This window comes from Jaculus jaculus, chromosome 8, assembly GCF_020740685.1.
Source record: "Jaculus jaculus isolate mJacJac1 chromosome 8, mJacJac1.mat.Y.cur, whole genome shotgun sequence".
NCBI lineage: Eukaryota > Metazoa > Chordata > Mammalia > Rodentia > Dipodidae > Jaculus > Jaculus jaculus.
The window spans coordinates 52,842,387-52,869,402 of record NC_059109.1 but is presented as its reverse complement, the minus strand read 5'-3'; the positions used below and the strand labels follow the sequence as shown (position 1 = coordinate 52,869,402).

At 38.1% G+C, this 27,016-nt stretch overlaps 1 protein-coding gene across 1 annotated transcript in view; it reads left to right on the top strand.

The window, feature by feature from the left end:
- The window catches only part of Bbox1 (gamma-butyrobetaine hydroxylase 1), a 70,293-nt gene extending 45,712 nt beyond the window's left edge, over window positions 1-24,581 (top strand). Inside the window, exons 7-10 of the mRNA XM_045156901.1 lie at window positions 2,429-2,534; window positions 7,862-8,058; window positions 15,137-15,303; window positions 24,128-24,581. Of these exons, the coding sequence (XP_045012836.1) occupies window positions 2,429-2,534; window positions 7,862-8,058; window positions 15,137-15,303; window positions 24,128-24,288 (631 nt within the window). The 3' untranslated portion in view covers window positions 24,289-24,581. The remainder of the gene's footprint in view (window positions 1-2,428; window positions 2,535-7,861; window positions 8,059-15,136; window positions 15,304-24,127) is intronic.
- Window positions 24,582-27,016: the final 2,435 nt, after the last annotated feature.

The window sequence follows — 27,016 nt, the reverse complement described above, 5'->3', positions numbered from 1 at the left end:
GACATTTTTGACTGCAAGCTAAACTCTTGTGAATTAAGAATATGTTTGAGGGCTGAAGAGATGGCTTAACAGTTAAGGCCTGCAAAGGCAAAGGACCCAGGTTCAATTTCCTAGGACCCACATAAGTCAGATACTCAAGGTGGCTCGTGTGTCTGGAGTTCGTTTGCAGTGGCTGGAGGCCCTGGAGTGACCATTCTCTCTCTGCTTTCCTCTCTCTCTCTCACTTTCTCTCTGCCTCAAATAAATAAATAAAAATAAATAAATAAAAGTTTTTTAAAAAAATTAGTATGTTTAAACATAATTCTCTAAAATGATGAGACTTTTTTTTAAGTCTTTACAGGACAATAAAAGTAACAGAAAAAAACATTATAAAGAAACCAGTAATAGCCATTGAACAAGCCCTCCTCATTCAATCCAATATTAAATATCTCTCACTTGTTCCTATAAGCAATGCTCTCTTCAGTGGGTCTTCCCACTTGTTATTTCTCTTTCTTGCACTGATCTTTGCCTTTCTTTTTTCCTGAGTTCAGACTGCTCTTTATACCATGTTCAAGATATTCTAGGGCTAGAATATATTTGCAACCCTCAGCTGGTTATTACAGCAAGCTCATTGCTGTAGAAGCATCTTAATACCAAACAGACAAGACATCTAGTCTCTGACTAAAGCTTGTACCTTGAATACCAGCTAGCTCCTGGCTACAGCAAAACTGCTCATTTCTTTCTGATCACAGGAACAATCTGGGAAAAGAATATAGATGCATCAGTTCAAATCCATCATTACTCTTCAACAGAAAATTTGAACGATCACTTCCTACTGATAGTGTCAGCAGGATTTCTCTCGTACATTCTACAGTTTGATGTAGTTATGTTTTGATCTCCTTAAATCCCTTCCTATGTGAGAATTATTTCCAAAATGTAAAAGAGCTGTATTTTAGATGGCTTTTGGAGTTACACGAAATTCACAAAGAACATGTATTTCTTGGCTACAGTTACTAAAATATAAATGAATTGTCTGAGACTTACTTGAAGTGGATTTCAACAGTCTATTTATCCTCTTTCCCTTTAACACAATCTCTTTCCAGTTCATGGTCACATATAAATGTCTGTTTGACCTTTAGCAAAATAAATACCACATTTTCCATTCTGGTTTCACTTTCATTCCTAGATAACATGTAATGTGACTTTGTCACATTAAGAAAAATATTTCAAAATATTGGGAAAGGTTTAGGTTGTATTTAGGCTAGAAGAAGAGTGAAAAAAGGTGTTAACTTAAGGGTTTTACCCACCTGCCTGAGGACACCTCCATGTGTCCTAACCTTTACCAGAGGAAAATGGGGGCTCAGCAATATTCCCTTGTACCATTCTTATCCCCATTGAGCCAGTTTTCACTGATTTCCTGCTTTAGTACTGGTACTGTATTGTGAGTAGGAGAAGAACAATAATCCATAATGGACTACACACACACACACACACACACACACATATATATATATATTATACACTATATTATATAATGTATAGATATGTGTGTGTGTGTGTGGTTATATATGTACATACTGGGTGTATCTATATACATCCTGAATTCTGTTTGCTGATCTTGGACACTGTAACTTTGCTGAGTTCACTTATAAGCACTCAGGTATCTTTTTTTATGTTGATTCTCTCTTTTCTCTGTCAATAATCTATCTGTGCATATACGTACAGCACTGTTTGTAATGGCCAAGAGGTAGAAACAACCCAAGTAACAATTAAGGAATGAATGGATAAACAACTCCATACAGTAGAATTCAGTATTCAGCCATGCAATAGAATGTTGCGGAATGGTATCAGCCAGAAAAATAAATGATATGCTACAAGAACATGAATGAATCTGCATATGATTCCAGGCATATTGACCATTCAGAATAGGTAAACATAGTGGACAGGAAGCAGGTTCATGGATTCCAAGGATATATGGAATGAGATAATAGCATAATGAAAAAGAGACTAACATAAAGTGATACATTTTTTAAGCCAGATTATAGCAGCACTGGCTGCCACTATTTTGAATGTCCTAAGTACCAGAGAATTGTGCACTTTAAAATGGGTCCATTTTATGTTTTGTGAGTTGGGCTCTGATAAGTCAAGTGCATTGAGCTATGAGGAAAACATGTCCCATAATCCCATATGCACTTCTTTATAAATTCTGTAGGATAGATTAGTATGTAAATTACTTTTTGGAATCTTGAGAGAAACAACAAGGAGACACTAATTCTGAAAGAGTCACTTCAGACAAAAGAGGCTTAGACTCCTTCTCTGGCTCCTAGTCAATAAGTTAATGATTTCACAAAATGAAGTTTCCACTTCCCTCACATATCAAATTCATCCTAGCAAATTTCTTCTGGCTTTCTGTCAACCTGTTTAAACACATGTTTCTTGTATTTTACAGACATACCTGGCAAGTGCAGGACAAAATTGACGCCAACAATGTGGCTTATACCACTGGGAAGCTCAGCTTCCACACAGATTACCCAGCCCTCCATCATCCACCTGGGGTAAGGTGAGCTTCAACATGATTTCCACAAGGCAGGCCAAAGACAAGTATTCTATACTTTGGGTCCAAATTATACATTTTATCTCCTAATTTGTTTTATGTAAATGTTCTTTCTCCAAACACAATCTAAACTCACACAATCTCTGTGCCTAAATTCTGAATATCTTCACGTTTCAAAGTGATAGGGCATTTTTTACATGTCTAAGAAAAACAATTCTTTGTTTCTTTATAGAAATAACAATGATCTTTGCTTTGTTATGACAGACTTTAAGACAGCAGTACATCTTGAAATTCAGTGCATACATCACTCCCAAAGGAGTTAAGAGAATGAGTTCTTGGAAACACAACATGGGATCACATTAGCCATTATTTGTATCAGCTATTGCTGCATTAAAAACTCCATACTTTAATATCTAAAATAATAGCCAGGTACTTAGCAAATGCCTTTTTACTATAGGGGCTGCATTCAGCTGAGCAATTCTCTTTTGCTATCTGTTGCTGAGTTGGCTAGGGGCTGGCTGACTTCAGCTGGAACTGGGACAACTTGCCTTAGCCCCATCTGATATGTTATCCTCCACCAGGCTAGCCCAGACTTAAGTGCATGGCAACTGACTACATCTTCAGAGAACATGCCAAAACATGCATGGGCCCATGGGGCCTATACCAATAATCAGCATAATGTCTCTGCAATGTTTTATTGGTTTACATAATTGAGGTTAGCTAAGACTGGAGGGTGAGAACGTAGGCAAGCTCACAGGGAAGATGCAACAATGCGTTACAAAGGGACACTGAGTAAGAACAGAATAACCGAGCTGGTTTTGGAATTCACCTCCTATCCCTTTCATCACTTTCCCTTGCCAAAGATGGTGGTGCTCTGTGTACTGCACGATTGTCCCCAAAAGATTTTCTGATGGGACACTATTCTCCATTTTTTTACAAGATCCTCATTTTACTATAACAAATACATTTTTATAAAATCTTCAGTTTACTAAATCAAAAAACAAATGGCCAGGTTACTATTCTGGAAAGGTAGTGTAGCCCTATTTTTACAGTTGAATTAGACCACAGGGGGCGGGGGAACCACAAAAACATTTGTGTCTGCAAAAATGGATGGAAATTTGGGCAATTCTCAAGCTAAATAAAGAGAAATGAGCCACAATAAAATGGATGCAAATTTTTTCAACATCGTAACTGAGTGTAGTTTCTGTGCTCTCATTGTTACCCATTGTTCTTGCCAGAATTAGCTAAGCTGGTCTAGTGTTCAGTGTCACATGTTTTAAATTATCGTGTTGATTGTAAAATACCACAAGATTACTTTGAACTAAATGATGACAGAAAAATGACTCCTATAATCACTTTGTGAGTGAGAGTTGGAGAAGACATACAGTGTGAGTAGTTCTAAATGAGATTCAGAGAGTTTTCTGAAACTCTGGTTTTAAAAGCTAAATCAATCAACTTTGTTCATCTGCTCATGATTGGATAGAAATGCTAGAGAAAGATTTAAAGAATTAGACAGAAAATTAAAGATCCCATTTGAATTTTTCATTATCATTTTTATGAGTTTAAGTTTTATTTCTGGATTAAAATTAAAAATCTATGAAAAAGTGACTAAATGGCTTCATAAATACTCCTACTTGGCATTTTCATAGCATTGTATGACATGTCAAAGCATTTTTACTTATATCATGACTTCTCTGAAAATTTTAAAAATAGTTTCATTTATTTATTTGCAAGCAGAGAGAGGTAGAAGAGAGATGAACAGAGATAATGGGCATGCCAGGGCCTCCAACCACTTCAGATGAACCCCAGAAACATATGCCACTTTATGAATCTGGCTTTACATGGGTACTGGGAAATTGAACCAGGGTCTTTTGGCTTTGCAGGCAAGCACCTTAACTGCTGATCTATGGCTCCAGCCCTGAATATTTTTAAGATACATGGGATCGATCCTTGTTAGGTGAGAAACTGAAGCGCAAGGCTAAAATGTTTACAGGATGGTATCTACCTAATGAGAACATGGACTTGATCCTAGGCCTTTATCTAGTTTTGGCACATTATAATCATCCAGAGTTGGAATTATTATTATTATTTTTGTTTTTTTGAGGTAGAGTTTTGCTCTAGTCCAGGTTGACCTGTATATCACTATGTAGTCTCAGGGTGGCCTTGAGCCCAAGGTAATCCTCCTACCTCTACCTCCCAAGTGCTAGGATTAAAGGGATGTGCCACCACACCCAGCTCAGAGTTGGAATTATTTATTCCCTTAAATTATATAATGTGATGAGTTACTTATAGACATTACCATATTTTAAAAATTCTTTAGGGGCTGCAGATATGGTTTAGCAGTTAAGGTGCTTGCCTGCAAAGCCAAAGGGCCTCAGTTCAATTCCCCAGGACTCACATAAGCCAGATGCACAAGATGGCGCACGCATCTGTAGTTCATGTGCTGGAAGCCCTGGTGCACCCATTCCCCCCATCTTCCAAATAAATAAATAAATAAAATATATTTTTAATTCCTTCAAAGATAGTAGCTGAATCTTATATTTCTCTTTATCTCAAAACTTAATGCAACTCTTGTGCATAGTAGGGTCATATCACATATGCTAGAAAGAAGCAAAACACAGTAAGGTTGTGTCCATAGCCATCAACAAAGGAAACTACCAAAGCCATATGACATGATAAACTTAAGATAACAAATTCCTAAAATGTCAAGATTCTAACAGAAAAATAAATACAGTGCCTATTTGTTTCATTGTCCAGCCTCCATTTTGAATCGCCAACTGTTTTATAACAAAGTTTTAGTTTTTCTGAGGGAGGAAAAGAAAGTCACATTTGCCATGTAGATGAAACAATCCGTAATGTGACTTTCCCTCTGGGAGTTCAGCTGGTCAACTTGGCCATGTGGCAGGGTGAAGGAGACACATCTTCAATAATGTGCAGGTGTATTTTGCTCACCCTCTTTCTCTGGGCCCAAAGTCACATATGCCATGAAGAAATGCTTGAAAAGGAATTATTTTTACTTCAAATGATTCACATAAAAAATTGGTTTTATACATAACAGATATAAATTTACTTTTTGGATTAGTGGTGAAAGCACTGTCAGGATTCATAATCTTTTATCTTTTGCACGATTATGTTAAAAGTGCAGTATGGACAGAGATGGCTGTGCAGATAAAAGTACTTCCACACACAAGCACAAGGACCCAAGGGAGTCTAAAACTGCCTGAGTTTGAATCCCCAGCACCTACAGAAACAGTTGGATGTAGCCACACATATTTGTCACCCCAAAACTGTGAGCACAGGGAATGGAAAAACACTGGGACTCAAGAAAATGGCAAACTTTAGAATTTAGTGAGAGATTTGTCTCCAGGAAACACATGGATGAATGAACAATGGAGGCAGCATACCAAATGATCTCTGGCCTCTGCACACAAGTACACAGGGCACACACATGTGCACATACCACACACATCTACTATACAGAGAAACAAAAGACACATACACACACACACACATTAAAATCTTCCCATCCACCTCAGCCAATATCAATAAAGTGGCTTAGCAATATGAAAGCAATCTAGCTGATAGAGCTAAGAAATATAGTTCCTGTACTACATTGCTTAGATGTGATATCAACATTTTTGAATGGAATAAATTTTAAAATTTTAAAAGCATGCAACCACACCTAAGTTATATTAGTTGACCTTATTACAGGCTAAAGCCATCAGCTGACCTTTTAAAAACTCCCATTTGAAATGTTCTGTGAGTTCATTGTAACTAAATCAAAAATTTCAAGACCCCTTTGGTGCTCATAGAGAAGTAGTCATGCTATTGTTTTGCCCTCTGGAGTTTCATAGACTTGGGGTTGATGTTTCTTTCTCCTCTCCCATAATGTTGCTTCATCCCTCTTTACCCTGGTGAGATGGTTTTTATTTCTAAAATGACTTTATAGCTTTATGCATATTTTTGAAGGTTAAAAATTGCATAGGTTTAAAGACTGGATCATTAGTAACTTATACCAGCTACCTTCTAACATCAGAAAATAAGGCTTGACATTGTTTCTAAATATTCAGAACCCATATATACACACCACATAATACTGGATTTCTAAGAATACAATAAAGGGATTTCTCCCATTTTTAGGAAAGGGGGTTGCTATGCTTAGGGTTTCAGGCTAGCCTTATCACATGTTATCTGAATTTTCATGAGGGAGCCATATTTTGATATCTTCACATTTCAATCTGAGAAAAAATGGAAGGCTAAAACATCAAATATCAAATTCTATGTATTGTTTTGAGGAGTAATACATATGACACAATTATAATTTTAGAACAAATTTTGCATGAAATTATAAAAATGGGAAAATTTTTATGGTTTTGAACAGGTGGCAGAATTTATATTCTAAAGCAACACTACCTAATATAATAACCACTAGCCACCCTCTCCCTCTTTCTCTCTCTCAAATAAATAAAAATAAAATAATGCGCTAGTCAGTCATGGTGGGGAGGACAAGACCTCAGAATGTACCTTCTCACCCCGTGGCTCTTACATTTTTTCTATCTCCTCTTCTGCAATGGTCCTTGAGCCATGGTGGATAGATTTTATGACTATTAGCATTGAGCTCTCAGCAGCCTCTAATTTTCTGCATAGATGAGTTTTGTGTCTCCTCATTGTCTCCCCCTATTCCATGAAAGAGGCTGTCAGGCTAGCAGTGAGAGCAGCTCTCATATTTAATATGCCACTTCTATAAGGTCTCCTTGGGCCCTGGAAAATGTAATATAAATGATTTATCCTATGCTAGGCAGTTGGCTTTCTTTTCTTGTGGTGGTGATGGTTCTTGGGTCTCCCTGGTATTCACCACCATCTGTAAAAAGCAGATTCTCTATCCAAGAGTGAGAGCAGCATGGATCAAGGGGTAAGCATGACACTATACATTTTTTGTATCGCTACCAGCACCATCATCTATTTGCATTCATTGCATTCTATGGATCTCAAACCTTACCCATAGTCCTTTGCCCAGCTTGCATCCCACTTCCCCTGTTGGCTTCCCTGCCTACTGCAGCATTCAGCTTACTGTCTACAGCTGTTGAGAACTGTGCCTCTTCCTAGGGAGTGTTCTTGTGCATTGTTCATGTCTCCAACTGCAGCACATTAGAATTACAACACTGGCTATTGGCAACTTGCTCATCCCTAACCCCTTGCCATGCCCACATTAGAGAACAGATTTCTTGAAAGTGTTTGCTGATTTTGATCCATTTATATCTTGTTGAATCTTTAACATAGCACCAAAAATATATCTGTTATTATACTAAACTCCATTTCTCCTGACAGGTGCAGCTTCTGCACTGCATAAAGCAAACAGTGACAGGAGGGGACTCAGAAATTGTAGATGGTTTCAACGTGTGCCAAAAACTCAGGGAACAAAACCCGCGGGCTTTCCAGATTTTGTCCTCGACTTTTGTGGACTTCACCGACATTGGTGTGGACTACTGTGACTTCTCTGTGCAATCAAAACACAAAATTATAGAGTGAGTAGCCTTCATAAATTCTTCATAGCAATAAAAAGTTGAGAGCAAAAGCTCTATTGGCCTAAAGTTCAAATAGTAGGGATGGAGCAATTACTCAGTGGTTAAACATGTTTTCTTGAAAAGTCTGAAGCCTGGGTTTGATTCCCCTATACCCATGTAAAACCAGATCCACAGAGTGGTACATGCATCTGGAGTTCATTTGCAGTGGCAGGAGGCCATGGTGCATATCCATGCTCACTCTTTCTCTCTCTCTTACTAAATATAAATGAATATATATATATATATAAAATATATTATATATATTAAATATATATTATATATAACATATATATAATATATATAATTTAAAGTTCAAACAGCAGAAAGGTTTATTAACTTTAGAAGTTTATTGTGTTAACATTTTAATACAGTGCTAAAAGAGAAGAGAAAAAATCTGTTCACCATTAAGAAATACCAAATGACATAAATTTTGTTCTGCATCAGCATTAGGAAGATTTTTAATAACTTACAAGTCATATGTCCTTTAATTTTAAATTATAAGTTCTCTACCATAATAAGCCATGTGATTATACTAGTTAGAACCCTGTCAGCCAGAAGTAAAAATAAGCACTGTCATCTAGAAGTGGTCTCCTTTTTCTTCTTAGCCTCATCATTTTCTGTGTTTTCAAAGATGTTCCTCAGAAGGTTCAAGTTGTCATTATCTTTCATGCAGCACAAGGACAGCATTTACTATTCAACAGCTGTGGCAGAGCTAGAAACTCCTGGCCCAGTTGTGTCTAAGTCTGTTCACGAGGCAGTTGCCATGGCCAGGATACTGCAGGATTCTACTCAGTCCTGCTGGAATCCATGTTCACCTCTGGCACCAAACCAGCCTTATTTAAACCACGAGAACTGAGAATGATGTAGGAAGCTTTCCCAAAGGTACCGAGTCAGTTGAGATCTTGCTCCCTACAGTGAATTATACTCTGTATTTTTCTTTTAGCATTATTTTAGCAAATTTTTTTTCAAGTGCCTACAAAAGGATACAGATATAATCTTTTATTTGAGAATTACTTTACATTGTTTTTCTAATAGGCCATGTATTTAATTAGACCTCAATTAACATTGGGATGTTTTCCAGTTTTAGAATTGAATGTGTATTTTTGTATGAGAAATTGCCAAATATTATGAAAATAGATGCATTTAATTGATAATCAAAACCTATGGGTACTAATTCAGCTGCCTTTCATATACATATAGACTTTATTCATTCAGTCAACAAAAATTTATTTACTGGGATACAGCACTGTACATAACAAAGATTCCTATCCTTGTAAATCTTATATTCTAATTGGAGGAGAGGAGGTACTTAAATTTTAAAACCAGTGAACAGAACAAATTATAATGAACGTTAACAATGGTTAGATTCTAAAGAAGACAAAAGGAATCTATAGGACTAATGCTTTTGCAAGGATGGAACTCAAACCATTCCATAGTGTGCTGAGGAAAAACTTTTTGAGTACGATTTCATCAAAAGGTAAAAATATATTTTATGGGTAGAAACAGTGTTTTCCTGACAGGTTAGATGAGACATGAGGAAAAGTTAAACATCAGGGATAAATTCGAGGACAAAATAAATTTAAGGTGTTCTTTGAGAACTGTGAGGTAAAAATAGTCTCCCTCCCTGTCCAGAGATAGGCTTTGCAGCTCAGTTAGCCTAAAGATGATGATTGATGCCTCTTTCTCTGCTGCCTCAGGCATAGTGCTGGGATTACAGGTGTGCACCACCATGCCCAGCAATTAGAGAATTTCAAATATAACCCAATAGTTTTAACTAGTCAAGTACTTTTCAAGATAGGATTTGAGGGAATATTAACCTGATTAAAATATGATGCAGTATACACAATGTAAACATCCATCAAACATCTATCACTCCATTATGTATAATTTATATGTTTTATATAGCACTTAAAATAAATTTAACTTAAATTTTAACAATGCATAACAAATTATAAGTTGAGACACATGATTTGAGATTCTGAAAGACCAGCAGAGGCAAGAGAAAGCTATTGAGTGATGCTAAGTGGATGCATCTGAATCATGAATTGGCTTGTTAGAATTAGGGGTGTATATGTTGTAGTAAAATTCTCAAAATTGACTGTAAGGATATCAATCTCTACACTGTTAAAGATAGTTCAGTTAAAATATTTTAACAACAAGAGATGCAACAAAGATGGTTTATTATGTGAGGGCTTATCTGCTGAGTATTTGGGTTTGTTTAACTTTCCTTGTAGTTAAAATTTCAAATTCTTAAATTCCTTTAAACTCTTTTTATGGCATGCCTTTTTATGTCAACACTTAGGTCTCCAATATAATTAGTTATAATGAAACACAATTTTAGGAAAAGGTAACCCAATAGGGAAACTGGTACAAAAACAGCAGCAATGAGAATATCATCTGAATTCAAGTTCCTTGCTTGCAGCCTGTGATATCTCATTAGTGACATCATTCTGACACATAGTTTGTTATTAAGGGTAAAAATTAAAGCCTGATAACTACCACATAAAACTGACTTAGAGAGGAATTACAGAGTTGATGAGTGGAAATTCTTCCCATAGTGCCTGACTTAGGAAATGCAGAGTCCGTTTTAGCTCAATGTATTTTCCATAAGCTCCAGCAATATTTTGAAGGACTTATAGTCCTAATGTTCCACAAAACCAAAGCAAGAGAGAACATGCCCAGTTACAAGGTTCAAGATGCATTTCAAACCAAAATAAAATTTTCCTGTGGATCCTCACAACATGAGGCAATACATAACAGCATAGAAGCATTCCTCCAACACACAGAGTCATCTCTCTCAGTGACACATAATATGGTAATTAATGAAAAATACAGCAACAACTCTGACTACAACAGGTGATTCTACAGTCCTTTCATTGGGACCTTTTGCTGGCACTACTGATGTGGTTTGCATTTGCTCGTTCACTGTTATCATGCTGCTGGTTAATTTCTAAATATGTGCCCTTTATGAACAGCTAGATATATATTCAGTTACTCACATGTTTTCTAGAATTTTAGCCTTCTTCAACATGAAAGCTGTCTTTAGACCCTTCCTTTATTCTATTGCTAAGTACAGGAATTGTCTGTGCATTAGGATTTAATTTGTAAGGTAGGGCTGTACTTTAATAGAACAGCATTCACCTAATGTGTTCAGGGCTTAGGGCTTGATACCCAGCACCTCAAAACTACATAAATAAAAGATGAATAAAAAGTAAATGCCTAATTTGAACTTTAAGTTGATCTTCAATGTATCAGCTACCTATCTCTAACTTTTTGTTGTTGTTTTCAAGGCATGGTCTCACTCTAGTCCAGGCTGTCCTGGAACTTATTCTATAGTCCCTGGCTGGCTTCAAACTGTGATCCTCCTACCTCTCCCTCCAAAGTGCAGAAATTAAAGGCATGTGCCACTATGCCCAGCCCCTCAAACATGTTTTAATCCTCAGAATAATCTGTACACTCAATATTATAACTAAAATTGCTTTCCATTTCTCCTCCAGTCATTGTTGAAAATACTAAATAGTGAATTTGTTTCTTATCTTCTCCAAGAGTAAATACCAGGTAAAAGGAAACAGAAATGGTGTTATATGTTTTATATAAAAACTTTGATTATATTTTTCTATGCATATGATTTTTTAAAAATGAAACCTCAGGCTGGAGAGATGGCTTAGCAGTTAAGCACTTGCCCGTGAAGCCTAACGACCCAAGTTTAAGGCTCGATTCCCCAGGACCCACGTTAGCCAGATGCACAAGGGGGCACACGAGTCTGAAGTTCATTTGCAGTGGCTGGAAGCCCTGGCATGCCCACTCTCCTCTCTCTCCTTCTCTCTCTCTCTCTCTCTCTCTCTCACTCACTCTTCCTCTCTCCCTCTTTCTCTCTCTGTCACTCTCAAATAAATAAATTTTAAAATATCTTTAAAAATGAAACCTCAATACAGTGTGCCATGAGTCAAGCCATTCTAATTTTCTTTTTGTTTTGTTACTATCTGGTATGGTAGATCTGGGTGGGGAAGGGTGGGTAGATAATTTTCATTATATTTAGAATTCTCAAGTGTTTTTTCACAAGCATGTGAAGTATAGACTGTATATTGGATAGTTCATAACTTACAATCATTCAAACTAAGGAGCTGTTGCATGGTAAAAAATTTTTAAAAAAATAAATATATCATCCAGGTAGCTGGAAATGGAAGACCCTTCCCCTCCAAGGAATTCCAAAACTGTGATATCCTTACCAGTAGTGTTTCAAAGAAATAAAGGCAATACAATAGGAAGAAAAGAGGAAAGTGGATCAGGAGCAAACGACCTAGAATATCAAAGATTTAAAGATGATGACCTCAGATATAATAAGTGAGGTCTGAAACTGGTAGCATGAACTTTAAAGGTCAAGTGAAAGATATCCTACTTGCTCCAAGAATGTGTGTGTGTGAGAGAGAGAGAGAGAGAGAGAGAGAGAGAGAGAGAGAGAGAGAGAGAGAGAGAGAGAGAGAGAGAGAGAGCGCGCGCATGTGTACATTCATGCATGCATGTGTGGATGTTGGGAGTATTCCATTACCTTCTGAGTCATGTTTGTATTTAGATCAACATAATGCAACTAAAAAAAAAAATTCCTGAAAAACTCATTCCTTCTCTTTACATTCTTACCAGTGTGATTCCAATAGGTATATTTGGTTCACTATTCTGCAAGAAGATAATTGATGCAAATCAGCAACATTTAGAGTTTACTAACACAGTTTCTATTGTGTGCATAAGATTTAATATTCATTGGAGGCATATCACACAAATCCTCTGATGGTCAATGGTGATCCTTTATCCTCTACTCTGATGCAGAGAATGGTTCCCTGTAAATATGAACCATCAACTAAGTGATACTAAGATCCCAAAGCAAAGTCATCATCAAGCCCTGCTACATGTGATGGTCTATTTGGACTATTGTGCCAGGTCTGGATTCAATTCCACCTAACAGCCCTGTCTCCCAGGGATAATCACCCATCCCATGATGATCATCATGCAACAGCTCCTTAGTTTGAATGATTTTACCAGTTATGAGCTATCCAATATACAGTCTATGCAGGTTACTTCACAAGCTTGTGAAAGAAACACATGGGAATTCTAAATCTAATGAAAATTATCCACCCACCCTACCCCAACCCAATCTACTAGACAGCAACAAAACACACTGCTTCCATCCTTGACTACCTTTCCCTTGTTTTCATGCATCCCTCTTATTTCTTCCAAAATAAAAGATAAAGTTGGGCTGGTAGATAGCTCAGCAGTTAAGGGTACTTGCTACCAAAGCGTTCAATCCCCTAGTGCCTACATAAAGATGCACAAAGTGGTGCATGTATCTGGAGTTCTTTTGCAGTGGTAATAGCCCCTGGCATGCCCATTCTCTCCTCTCTCTCTCTCTCTCTCTCTCTCTCTCTCTCTCTCTCTTGCTCTCTCTCTCTCTCTCTCTCTCTCTCTCTCACACACACACACACACACACACATAGATAAAAATATTTTTAATAATACAAAGTTGATTGGCACTTTAAGACTAAAAGTCTACTTCCCTGAGAAGCATTTTAAAATATTCTCCTCTTCCCTGTATAGTTGGGCAGTTTCCATGTCTTACTAATTAAAAGTAGCATAATTCAAATCCAAGAGGGATACTATTTTTAATTATACTAAAAGCTATGTTCTTTTAAACTGTCATTACTATAATGCATTTTCAAGAAGGACTAGGGCATAGTGTGGTGGCACATGCCTTTAACCCCAGCACTTGGGCGGCAGAAATAAAAAGATCACTGTGAGTTTGAGACCAGCCTGAAACTACATAGTGAATTCCAAGTCAGCCTAGGCTAAGGGGAGATCCTACCCTGGGAAAAAAAAAAAAAAAAGGCTGGCAAGAAGTGCTTGGTTGAGTCTCCAAGTCACCCACATAAGTTAGCCCAAGTTAGCCAACTGTCACATTCACTTAAAGTAGCAAGAGACCCTGGCACATCCATACACAACTCACACATACACAGGCAAATAAAATTTTAAAAAAGAAATGGCATATAAGTCACAATACAAGAATTTTCCAAGGTACCAAAGATACATTAGTAGATACATTAGTACTCTTCCAAGGTGATGAAAGATACGCAGTTTCATGGACATTAAACATGAGCTGCCTGTTCTGTCCTCTGTGTGCTGACTGTTGGGAATACATCCCCAGGTGAGAAACAGAGGCACCTTGGAAAAGCCCAAGACATGGCTAGATAGGTATGTCAAAGCAGTCCCTCCTTTTCTCTCTGGTTTACATTCCCCATCTGCAGACTGAGCATTGAATTAGATCCATATTCTTTAAGCTTTTATAGAACTTTCTTCCACAGGGCATAGTAGATGGATCAATTCTGTCAGCCCAGCACTCAGGAGGATTGTCATGATTTAAAGACCTAGATTATAGTATAAGACCCCATCTCAAGAAAACAAACAACAAATGAAAACTTCCTCCCTGTCGACACTACAAATAAAATAGTACTTATAACCCTAATAGATAAAATACATAAAGCACTTGGTCTATGAACTTGTAACATAAAAGATATGGATGTGTAAAAAATCTATTTACAAGAATAAAGAAAGGCCAGGCATGGTGGCGCACTCCTTTAATTCCAGCACTCAGGAGGCAGAGGTAGGAGGACTGCCGTGAGTTCAAGGCCACCCTGAGACTACATAGTGAATTCCAGGTCAGCCTGGGCCAGAGTGAGACCCTACCTCGGGAAAAAAATAAAATAAAATAAAGAATAGATTTTACTAAGAATAACAAAATATTTAACTTGGACCGTTTGTGTCAGTTATTTAAATTGAGTCCTTCAGGCAATTTTGTAGGGAGTTTTCAAAAGAACACTTACCAAATGAATAAAATCATTAAGGAATATATAGTAACCATAAGAATTTGTGCACACATATTTATAATCTTTAGTGCTGTGTTTTACACTTATCTTCCAGGAATAGTTAATCTTAGTAATATTAGTAGATATTTCATGAATTATTTGTTAATGTTGTCTTTTAAATAAAACAGGTTGGATGATAAAGGCCAAGTGGTTCGTGTCAACTTCAATAATGCAACCAGAGACACAATATTTGATGTGCCTGTTGAAAGAGTTCAGCCTTTTTATGCAGCTCTGAAGGAGTTTGTAGACCTCATGAATAGCAAAGAATATAAGTATGTCTTCAAGATGAATCCAGGTCAGTGAATACATGTTCTCAGACAAGCAAAGGAGAGGATTTTCTCCAACCACACCCATCTGCAATGACAGCCAGACCAGCTTCATGGCAGACTCTTAGAGAGCAGCTCATTGCCTTAAATAGCAGATCCCTGCTGTTACTACATTACACTTATAAATTCTCTTTCTATGGAAACTGTCAGGAACTCATTCATAATTCTAAAATTTAAAAGCTTTCAAAGTAAAGTGTACACACTTGAAAGAAAATGAAATTTCACTTTGGACATTGGGAATGTTTTAGATATTCTGTCCTGATAGCCACCTTCCTATTCTGGTGGATGACACGGGAGACTTCTGGTCAAGATAGCATCTGCCTAACCACATCTCACATCCCAGGGAAGTAAAGGCAAGACATTAAGGGTTCCCTGGGTCCTTTAGGGGAGAGCAGTCTCTAATAGACCTCTAGTGGGAGGGCGTGAGGGGCAACAAAGGGAGCTGGCTGATTCCAGCACTCTCGGAGAGTGACCAGTCCTCATGCCCTCCAGCAGCAGTCTTGGCCTAGTTGTCCTGCACTACCTGCAGGCAAGGGTACACAGGCCAGTGTAATTCCACCTGCACCACAGCTCAAAGATGACTGCCCCACTTGCCCTGCCCTTGAGACCTCAGACCCACTACGTCCCCCATCCACATGACCCCAGACTTGCTCCCCTTGCCCACACGACCTCAGACCCACTCCCCCGCCCCCTCACAACCTCAAACCCGCTCTTCCTATCCCTGAGTGAAAGCCACTTTCTCCTCCACCCCACGAGAAAGCCGCTATGCTCCCCTGCCCATGCATGAGTGGCACCTCCACCCCTCCCACCTACCAGAGCCACAGTCCCACTCTCCCTGCTCCTACACTGAGATGGGCTGACCACATTGCAAAAGGAACAACATGAAACATCAAATGCAAGTAAATCCAATAAGATCGCCAAGTCCTATAATGGACGTCTCTAATCAAAACATAGAAGAGACATTAGGATCATAACCCCAAAATGAAGTTACGAGCAATGCAACCCTGATCAATCTAATAGTAGAACTTGCAGAAAAGCAACAAAGGGCTGATAATCGTGTTGATGCTGGCACCACTAGACTAGACCTAATACATAAAAAGATGAAAGGAATCCGAAGACAGTTAAAGGATATGAGGAGAGATTTTTTAAAAATAAAAGGGGGGACCTCAAAACTCAGCTGGCAAAACCAAATGAAGGTATAAAGAAATGCAAGGATGAGTTCAAGAAGCATCAAGAAAATCAGAAAATGATGTGAAAAGAGAACTTGACAAAGGGATGGAAACTATACATAAAAAAGTAGTAGAAAATGCAAACCTAATTGAAAAACCCAAAAATTCTATAGAAGCTTTCAAGAATAGAGTCAAGCATGTGGAGGATGGAAACTCAGACCTGGAAGACAAAACACAAGAAATAGTTTGAGTTCAAAAGTTTCAATTAGTTCAAAAATTTCTCTGAACAGAACATGAGGGAACTGTGGGATACCCTAAAACATACTGACATTCAGACCATTGGAATACCAGAAGGGGAAGAAATTCACACTAAAGGCATGGAGAACTTATTTAACAAATCTATTTAAGAAAATGTTCCCACTCTCTCAAAAGAAAGGCCCATCAAGATACAAGAACCTAACAGAACTCCAACAGACTGGACATAAACATATGTCCTCCAAGACATAGTTTTATTAAAACTCTAAACATTGATGCCAAAGAGAAAATCCTAAAAGCAGCTAGGGAAAAACAGCACATCACATTTAAAGGTAACCCCATCAGAATCACTTCAGACTCTCAATGGAAACCCTGAAAGCCAGAATGGAGCATTGAAAACTCTGAGAACCTATGTCTTCAAACCAAAACTACTCTACCCAGCAAAAGTATCCCTCATAATAGATGGTGAAAGAAAAACCTTCTGCAACAAAACTCAGCTTTACAACTATATGAACACAAAACCAAACCTGTAGAGTATTTCAGGAAATTCTCCACACAGAAGAATCAAATAATCAATCTCAAATGCCTAAAAAAGCAGATCACAATAACCAAACTCAGAGAAGGCACAAAAAACTTCTAAGTCCATGAAAACACCAAACCACATAAACCAACACAATATGGCAGGGATCAATTCAAACCTCACAGTTAATACCCTAAGTATTAATGGCCTTAATTCACCCATCAAGAGACATAAGCTAACAGGGTGGATCAGAAAATTAGACCCCTCAGTCTGTGGTCTTCAAGAACCACACCTTACCACTAAAGACAGACACCTCCTCAGGGTGAAAGGGTTGAAAATGATATTCCCAGCAAATAGGAATAAGAAATAAGCAAGCAGAGCAATACTAATATTGAATAAAATAGACTTCAAACCAAAAATAATCAAAAAAGACAAAGAAGGCCACTTCCTATTTATCAAGGGAACAATACATCAAAAGGATATCACATTCATAAATCTTTATGCACCAAACACAGGGGACTACAATTCATAAAACAAAACCTACTTGACAATAAAACAGAAATAACCATCAACACCATCATAGCTGGGGACTTCAATACTCCATTATCAGCAATAGATAGACCATCCAAACAGAAACTCATCAGGGAAGTGAGAGAGATCAACAAAACCATAGATCACTTAGACCTAACAGACATCTACAGAACATTCCATCCCAAATCTGCAGTCTAAACATTCTTCTCAGCAGCCCATGGAACCTTCTCTAAAATAGATCATATACTGGGTCACAAAGCCTGCCTCCATATATTTAGGAAGATTGACATAATCCCCTGCATGATATCAGATCACAATGCTGTATTGCCAGAAATTAGCAACAAAACACCTACCAAAAATCCCATCAGCTTCTGGAAACTGAACAGAACACTTTTAAACAATAAATTGGCAGTGGACGAAATAAATAATGAAACTGTAAAATTTCTAGAAATAAATAACAATGGGAACACATTGTACCAAAACTTATGGGACACAGTGAAGGTGGCCCTCAGTAGAAAAATCATAGCACCAAATGCTTTCATAACAAAAACAGAGAGATCTCAAATCAATAACCTAACTATCCACCTAAAGGCAATGAAAGAGCAAGAAGAATCCAACCCAAAAAGCTCCAGATGGAAAGAAATAATTAAGATCAGAGCATAAATTAACGAATTGAAAACTAAGAAAACAATTGATAAAAGAGCTGGTTCTTTGAAAAAAAATAGACAAGCTTGACAAACTCCTGGCCAATTTGATCAAGCAAAAAAGAGATGCTTTAAATTAACAAAATTTGAAATGAAAAAGGAAAGATCACAACAAACATAAGTGAAATTGGGAGAATCATCAGGACTTATTTCAGAAACCTCTTCTCCACAAAACTGGATAATATGGAGGAAATGGATAAATTCCTGGACATAGACCATCTACCAAAACTAAACTCAGAGTAGACTAATCTCCTTAACAAACCTATCACACCCATTAAGATTGAAAAGGTAATCAAAAACCTCCCCAAAAAGAAGAGTCAAGAACCAGGTGTCTTCTTAGTTGAATTCTATCAACCTTCATGGAAGAACTAAAAGTAATCTTTCTCAAACTTGTGCCACACAATCTGAGAGCAGGGAAAGCTCCCCAACTCCTTCTATGAAGCCAGTATCACCCTAATACCCAAACCAGGCTGAGATGCCACAAGAAAGGAAACTACAGGCCTATTTTCCTGATTAGCTTATAAGCAAATGGCAATGGTACCATAAAATTCTACATCCTAAAAGACAGACCAACTGTTTGACCCTTCACCAAGCCCTTAGAGGGAACACCTGAATCAAAAGGCCCTGGAAAGGGTACAATGAAGACTGACTTTAATCTTCTCTTCTTTCTTTCTTTCTTAATTTCTTCCTTTCTTCCTTCCTTCCTTTCTTTCTTTCTTTCTCTCTTTCTTTCTCTCTCTTTCTCAATCTCCTCTCTCTCTACTCTCTATCTCTTTTATATTACTTATCTTTTTCTTCCTTCTCCTTGAGTGCTAACCTGTACCAGCATGTGGCTATCATCCACAATGAGCTCTTGATCAGAGAGACCTACGAGGTTTCCCAAAAGAAGACAAAGTTCTGTCAGAGTACTTGATGACCCACCAAAGATTAGTGGTAAGACCCTACTGCTGAAGATACCATATGCTGTTGGTATGTAACATGGAGTAACATGACTGGGAGCTGGAAGAGAGTCAGTCCCCAGACAGTTAGCACATCTAGTGCCAGAAGGTGCTATATGACCGACTGGAGGAAAATGACCAGTATCTTTTCAAGCAACTCGTGGTCTAACCTACTTAGCAGCAAACAACCTGCCTTGATGTTCATCCAAGTGCAATAGTGATGTACAGCCATGGTGGGAAACCAACTGCTCTTTATTTGGCTAGCTGATCTGCTCAGTGGAAGAACCCATAGCTAGAGCTGGGAAACAAGTCAGAATCACATCCAAAAATGAGCCTGCTCTCCATTATCAAGCTCCCACCAATTGTGGACTACAAGAGGTCCTACTAAATTCTCTCTAAGAAACAATGTTTATTCCATTTATCTGGTGCTAACTTTATTCTCCATTGGAGAATTTGCTTGTCTTTTCACATAGACGCAAATCCTAAGGAGAGAACCACCCCATCATAACTCAAAAGGGCCCCAGCCAAAACTAAGAATAAGTGGTGAAACAAGTAAGAGTTTTCTTTTCATGGTGAACCTAGTACCAGCACAAGAGTGAAAAAGGTAGACACAGAGAACACTCAACTCCTACCAAACAAGATATCCAGAGACACAGAGGCTCCCAAGACCTCATCACTGAATTAGACCTAAAATGAACCCAACATGGCTCAGGGAAATTTGCAGAAGATGGGGTGGAAAGAATGTCAGAGCCACATGTTGGGTCATGATATACAGAGACATTGCCTCATACTCATAACTGATGGCTAACCTCACAATGCACAACCCATATTTTCCAACTAGGATGGTCCCGGCAGAGGGGGAGGACAGGGAAGAGGCTAAAAATGGTACCAACTTGACTGTATTCACTGAGTACAAAACAAAAGAAAGAAAGAATAACACCACATACAGAAATCTAATCTCTGCAAAGAAAAATTGCATATAACCTGATGCTCCAACAAAAGGGATTTCTGTTTTGGACATCCATCTTGTACAAATAAAAGCAAGAATGATTGGTGTGGAGATGTTTGTAGTGAGGAAAACTATGAACAGCTCAATCAGTAGAACACAGCTACAATGATTGGAGTGTTGATAGTATGGAGAAGTGTGCAAGAATCTAAAAGAATAGCCATTTTTCTGACTTCATGTGCTAACAAACTGGATATGTTACCAGGAACCTGCTGGCAAGCCTAATCATGATGGGCAAGAAGGTTCTTGCTGTGGCCATGGCGGTGAACAAAGTCAGTGCCCCTGAGTTTTCCAAACAGGACGAGGAGGTCTTTGCCAAGTACCTCAGCTTTGTCTCTGTCATCCTGAGGCTTCAGCACATCAGCTACCTGTGCAGTGGGGATTCCCAGAGAAGTCAGGGTCAATTCATGTCAGAAACTCATGGCCTCACAAAGATCTACTCATCATCCTACTGTGTGAACCTCAGAAGCCTGTTGGATGTTGGGTGTTCAAAATGGAATTTCAGTGTATATTGATAGATTCCTATGTGGTCAGCCAATAAAGTATTTGAAGAGCTCACAGATGTTGAGCAGCAGTTTCACAAAGCCCTGTACACAGTTAGGATGTATCTGAACTGTGAACGATACTCCATTGGACTGCTGGACATAACCAAGGAGAAGGCTTTCACTGTTCCATGTCTTGTCTCATATCAGATCACCTAGAAAAATAACACCAAATAAAATGTGATCCTTTGAAAAAAAAAAAAAAAAACTCTTCTTGTGGGCTGGAGAGATGGCTTAGTGGTTAAGGCATTTGCCTGCAAAGCCAAAGGACTCAGGTTCAATTCCCCAGGACCCACGTTAGTGAGATGCACAAGGGGGCATATGCATCTGGAGTTCATTTGCAGTGGCTAGAGGACATGACATGCCCCCCTCCCTTTTTCTGTCAAATAAATAAATTAATTTAATTAGTTTTTTTAAAAAATCTCTTCTTGTACTTCTCCATCTGTGTGCCATACTAGTGATAACCACCCTCACTCATATCCAAGAGAGCATGGTATCTTTTCTTATAAGCAGTGTTGTGTCTCAAGATATTGAAAAATACATCCAGTAAAAATGAAACATGTACCTCATTCCTATCTTCTATGCAAAATTCTCTTTGGGATTCTCACTCTAAAATGCATAAATGATGTTTATAAAAATTGCTAGCATAGACAGTGGTATAGTAAAGCAGAACTTGGTGCATGTCAGCTACATAAAATAGAGAAGAAATCATTGATTTAGTTTCTCTCTGGACAAACTCTACTAAAGCGTCAAATAATGTGGGTCTTTTTACTTTTCTGTGTTTTTTTTTTTTTAATATTTTACTTGTTTACTTGAGGTACAGTGGGAAAGTAAAGATAGGCATACCAGGGCTTCTTGACACTAAAACAGAACCTCTGGCATATGAACTACTTTGTACATCTGGCTTTAGGTGGGAAATGAAACTCAGGCTATTAGGCTTTGCTATCAAGTGCCTTTAAGTGATAAGCCATCTCTCCAGGCTGTGATTTATTTTATGTTTTGAAGTTTTGTTTTTTGAGGCAAGTTCTCACTGTAGCCAAGAATGACCAGAAACTTGCCCTACAGACCCCAACAGGCCTTGAACTCACAATGATCTTACCTCAGCCTCCTGAGTGCTGGGGTTACAGACAAAAGCCACCATGCCCAACCCCATTTTTCTTGTTTTTTCTTAATTGACAAATAAAATTGTGGATGCCTTTTGTATGTGTTTTTTAAAACATGTATATATTTTGAAATGACTAAATTGGGCCAATTTATAAATGTATCACCTCACTTATCATTTTCATAGAGAGAACACAAAAATCTACTTCTTAAAAAATCTTTTAGAGTAGGGTTCATTTCTGATAACTGTAGTCACCATGTTGAACAATAGATCTGAACATAAAGATTCTGTTATCTGAAGTAAAAGGCACAATTTCTCTCTGCTGTTGATTTGACCAATTGATGATGATGATTGTTCTTCTTCCTCCTCTTTCTCTCTCTCCTTCTCCTCCTCCTTCATCTTCTTCCTCCTTCTTTTTCCTCTTTCTCTCTTCCTTCTTCCCTCTTCCCCTTACTCCTGTCTCCCTCTCTCTTCCTCCTCCCTCTCTAAATTTATCTCTGTTTGTCTGCCTCTTTCACTGTCTCTCTCCATGGTATATTGGTGGTCATGAACTACTGGGCTGGCCTTCAGCCATCCTCCTTCTGCATCCTCCAAAGTGGTTAGAACTATAGGCCTACATACCATACCTAGCTAGTTCTGTATTAATCTTTGACATAATAAAGTAACACAGGATATAGCTGAAATTCCACTGGCATGCAGTCATATCAGATTGTCAATGTACAATATAGAAATACACACACACACACACATACACATAATGAGTTGGACACTAGCTCCACCATTTAGTACAGACATAGTGCTTTGGGAACATCCTTCAACTTGAGATCTCAGTTTTCTCATGTATGAAAAGATGAAATAATTCTCTTTTCAATATTTCTTAAAAATAATGTGCATTGGGGCTGGAGAGACTGCTTAGCAGTTAAGACACCTGCTGCAAACCCTAAGGACCCAGGTTTGATTCCTCAGTACCCATGATGGCACATGCATCTGAAGTTTATTTGCAGTGGCTAGAGGCCCTGGTATGACCAGTATTTTCCCTCTTCTGCTTGCCTCTTTCTCTCTCTTGCTCTCGCTCTCAAATAAAATAAATAAATAAAATGTTTAAAAAATAATAACGTGCATTAAATACTAGGAATGTTGAAGGTAAGTCAAGTATGTCACTACCCTTCTAGTTATTTAAAGTTCCCAAAAACTAGGAAGAAACATTGTGCATTAAGAGATAATGATGGGACTAGAGAGATGGGTTAGCAGTTAAAGTACTTGCCTGCAAAGCCAAAGGACCTAAATTTGAATCCCCAGGACCCATATAAGCCAGTTGCACAAGATGGCACATATGTCTGGGGTTTCTTTGCAGTGGCTAGAGGCTCTGGTACACCCATTATCTCTCTTTCTCTCTCCCTTCCTCTTTCTCTCTCAAATAAATAAACAAAATGCTTTAAAAACAGAGAGATAAGGATGGCCCAAGTAGTAAAGTGCTTGCCACACAAGCATGAGGACCTGAGTTTAGATTGATCCCAGGGTCCGTATTTTTAAAAAGCCATGTAAAGCAGCACATGTCTGTCATCTCAGCCCTGAGGAGAGAGAGAAAGGAGGATTGCTGGGTTTAACTGCCCAATGAGTCTAGCCAAATCACTGAGTGCCTGGTTCAGGGAGACGCATGTCTGAAAGAATAAGATGCAGGATGATTGAGGAAGACACCAGTGTTGACTTTTGGCTTCCACAGGTAAATGCAGATATGTTCACACAAACACACACACACGTACACCACACTGACACGTATACCACACACACATGTGAAAAAGAGAGAAGTAAAATTACTGAGAATAATATAAAAGTTTTGTGCAGAGAAAAATCTTTTAGGTCCGAATTACTATAGTGTCTACATAAACCTATCATGCCATAGAGTTTATATATTATAATGCACATAAAAGTAAATGGGCAGTATGTGTACAGAAATAATTATACATTTTCTAGCTTTGAAACAATTAAGCATAAATTATTAACACTGAAACACTCTCATACCTAGGTGACGTGATTACTTTTGACAACTGGCGCATACTCCATGGCCGCCGCAGCTATGAAGCAGGAACGGAGATCTCCCGCCACCTGGAAGGGGCTTATGCTGACTGGGACGTGGTCATGTCCAGACTGCGTATCCTCAGGCAGAGTGTCAAGAATGGGGACTGAACCTCATGTCTGCAGATTTTATAAGATTCTAGTGATTATATTTTTTAATCTGCAATCTATAGCCTGGTGATTCACAGAACGTGATCAATGTCATTTACATATTAATTTCTTTTAAGCTGAATATACAATTTCTCTCACAAGTACTCTTCCTTGTAATTAAACTCAATGTCACAGCAGTGTGTCTTCTCAAATAAGGTGCCCCTTCTGCCCTGTAGTAGATGCTCTAACTTGCTTTGCCTTCCTGATGGTCTCCAGAAAACCTATAAATAGTTTTGTAACAAAATTTTCTTCAAATAAAGTGTTTTTAATAAATGAAATTTATGCTTCAAATAAAAAATATTTGTCCTCTGTTGCCTACAAATCCTCATTGCTATGATCACATGTTAGCATTTTTTTTCAAATATCTTCTTTATTCCCTTTTATTATATAATTCCAGATTTCTTTGTCTCATTAACTCCATGATCTCAACATCTTATATGTAAATTGTGTAATTTATGTAAATATGTAATTACATATGCAAATTACAATAGCAAGCCAAGCCCAATTAAGTAATAACACCAAATCTATCCAAAATTCTCTTGCCCCAACTAAATACTCCCACGGAGTGCCAGCATTGTTGCATCTATCCATGAGTAATGTCTCCTCATTTCTTCTTTGAACTAACAACTGGGAAGGAGAAAACCACAGTGTATGCAGCACTGATGACTGAGCATGATGTCTGCTCACCTCTGGACAGCCTCATCTGGGGTCTCAACTTCCTTCATGGACACTGCTTAGCACTTAGTGGTAGAACACAGGTAACTTTGCAAGCCTTAGAAGTTCTACACTTGAGGAGCCCTGGGCAAAAAGGAGCCTTGGCATTCCCATTTGCCAAAATACTGCTAGTACACAGAAATTTTAGTCCATAGGCTTTTGGGTCCAATGAAACCTCCTGTTTCTCAAAGTCTTCTTTGATTAATTTGTTGTTAGCACACAAAGCAAGGGTTTTCTTGCATATTATTATTTTCATTCATATATATAATTGTACTTTGTATTTATTTGTCCTTCCAATGCCATTCCCTGCTTCCTAAGCCCCTTCCCTCCCCCCTCCAAAGACCCCCCTACATTCATGTTAAATTTCTGTTGTCCACTCTTGTTTTGCTCTTTTCCTACCTTTAGTCCTCTTCCTACCCTGTCATAGAACCCTGTCTACTTTCATGTCCTAAACATATATACATCCCCGCCCAATCTCTCTCTCTCTCCCTCCCTCTCTCTTCTCTCTCTCTCTCTCTCTTTCTGTCTTTCTCTTCTGTTTCCCAGGAGCATTTGTTGAGGGCATCTTATTTCCAATGTATGATTTTGTATCACTTTGCCAAAGATTAGGTGGATATTGCTGTGTGTGTTCATTTCTAGACTGGTTGTAACCTTGGCATTTTGAACAACACAACAATAAACATAGATGTGTGAGCATCTCTATAGTATGCTGGCTTAAAGTCCTTTAGTTATATATCCCAGAGTATTAACAATTGGATCATATGATAAATTTACTTTTAGTTTCTTTTTTAATATTTATTTATCTATTTACAAACAGAAAGAGAGAGAAGAGAGACAGGGAGATGGGCACACCAGGGCCTCCAACCCCTGAAAGTGATCTCTAGATGCATATGTCATTTTGTGCATCTGGCTTTACATGGGCACTGGGGAATTGAACCTGAGTTGTTAGGCTTTGCAGGAAAGTACCTTAACCACTTAACTATCTTTCCAGCCCTATTTTTAGCTTTTTTTTTTTAAGAAACTCCATATTAGTTTCCCTAGTGGCTGTACCAATTTACTTTCTTGTCAGTAGTTTGTAAAAGTTCCTCTTTCCCAACAATCTCACCAGAAATTGTCATTTGTTTTCTTGATGATAGCCATTCTGACTGGAGTGAAATAGGCGTTCAGTATACTTTTAATTTGCATTTCCCTTATAGTTAAGAATGTTGGGCTGGAGAAATGGCTTAGCAGTTAAGTGCTTGCCTGTGAAGCCTAAGGACCCCGGTTCGAGGCTCAGTTCCCCAGGTCCCACGTTAGCCAGATGCACAAGGGGGCGCACACATCTGGAGTTCGTTTGCAGAGGCTGGAGGCCCTGGCGCGCCCATTCTCTCTCTCTCCCTCTATCTGTCTTTCTCTCTGTGTCTGTCGCTCTCAAATAAATAAATAAATAAAAAGCTTTAAAAAAAAAAAAAAGAATGTTGAGTACTTTTTTAAAAATTCACTATTTGCATTTCTTCACATGAGAACCAGCTTCCACTCATTATCCCATTTATTGATTTGTTGTAATTTGTTCTTGTATTATTTAACTTTTGGACTTCTTTATAGATTTTAAACATGTTTGTTATTTTCTGTCAAAAATTAGTTAGCTATAGCTATGCGTGTTTATTTCTAGGCCTGCAGCATTGCTTTGGCTATCTGAGGTCTTCTGTTCTTCCACATGAATTTTTGGATTTTTTTTTCTAGTTCTATGAAAAATCTTTAGAATCTTGATGGGGGCTACATTGCTTTTCCCATCTATTTAATGACCCAACCCCCAGAAGCTTGGTACAATTTGGCAGTGAATCCTTCTGCTCCTGAGCTTTTCCTCTAGAGACACTTGTCAGTGCTTTGATCTTGTTGCTTCTTGATTTAATTTTGATAAACTGTGTCTCATAATTTATCTGTTTCTGCTATATTTTCCAGTTCTTGGAATGCAACTTCTCAAAGTATTCACGAC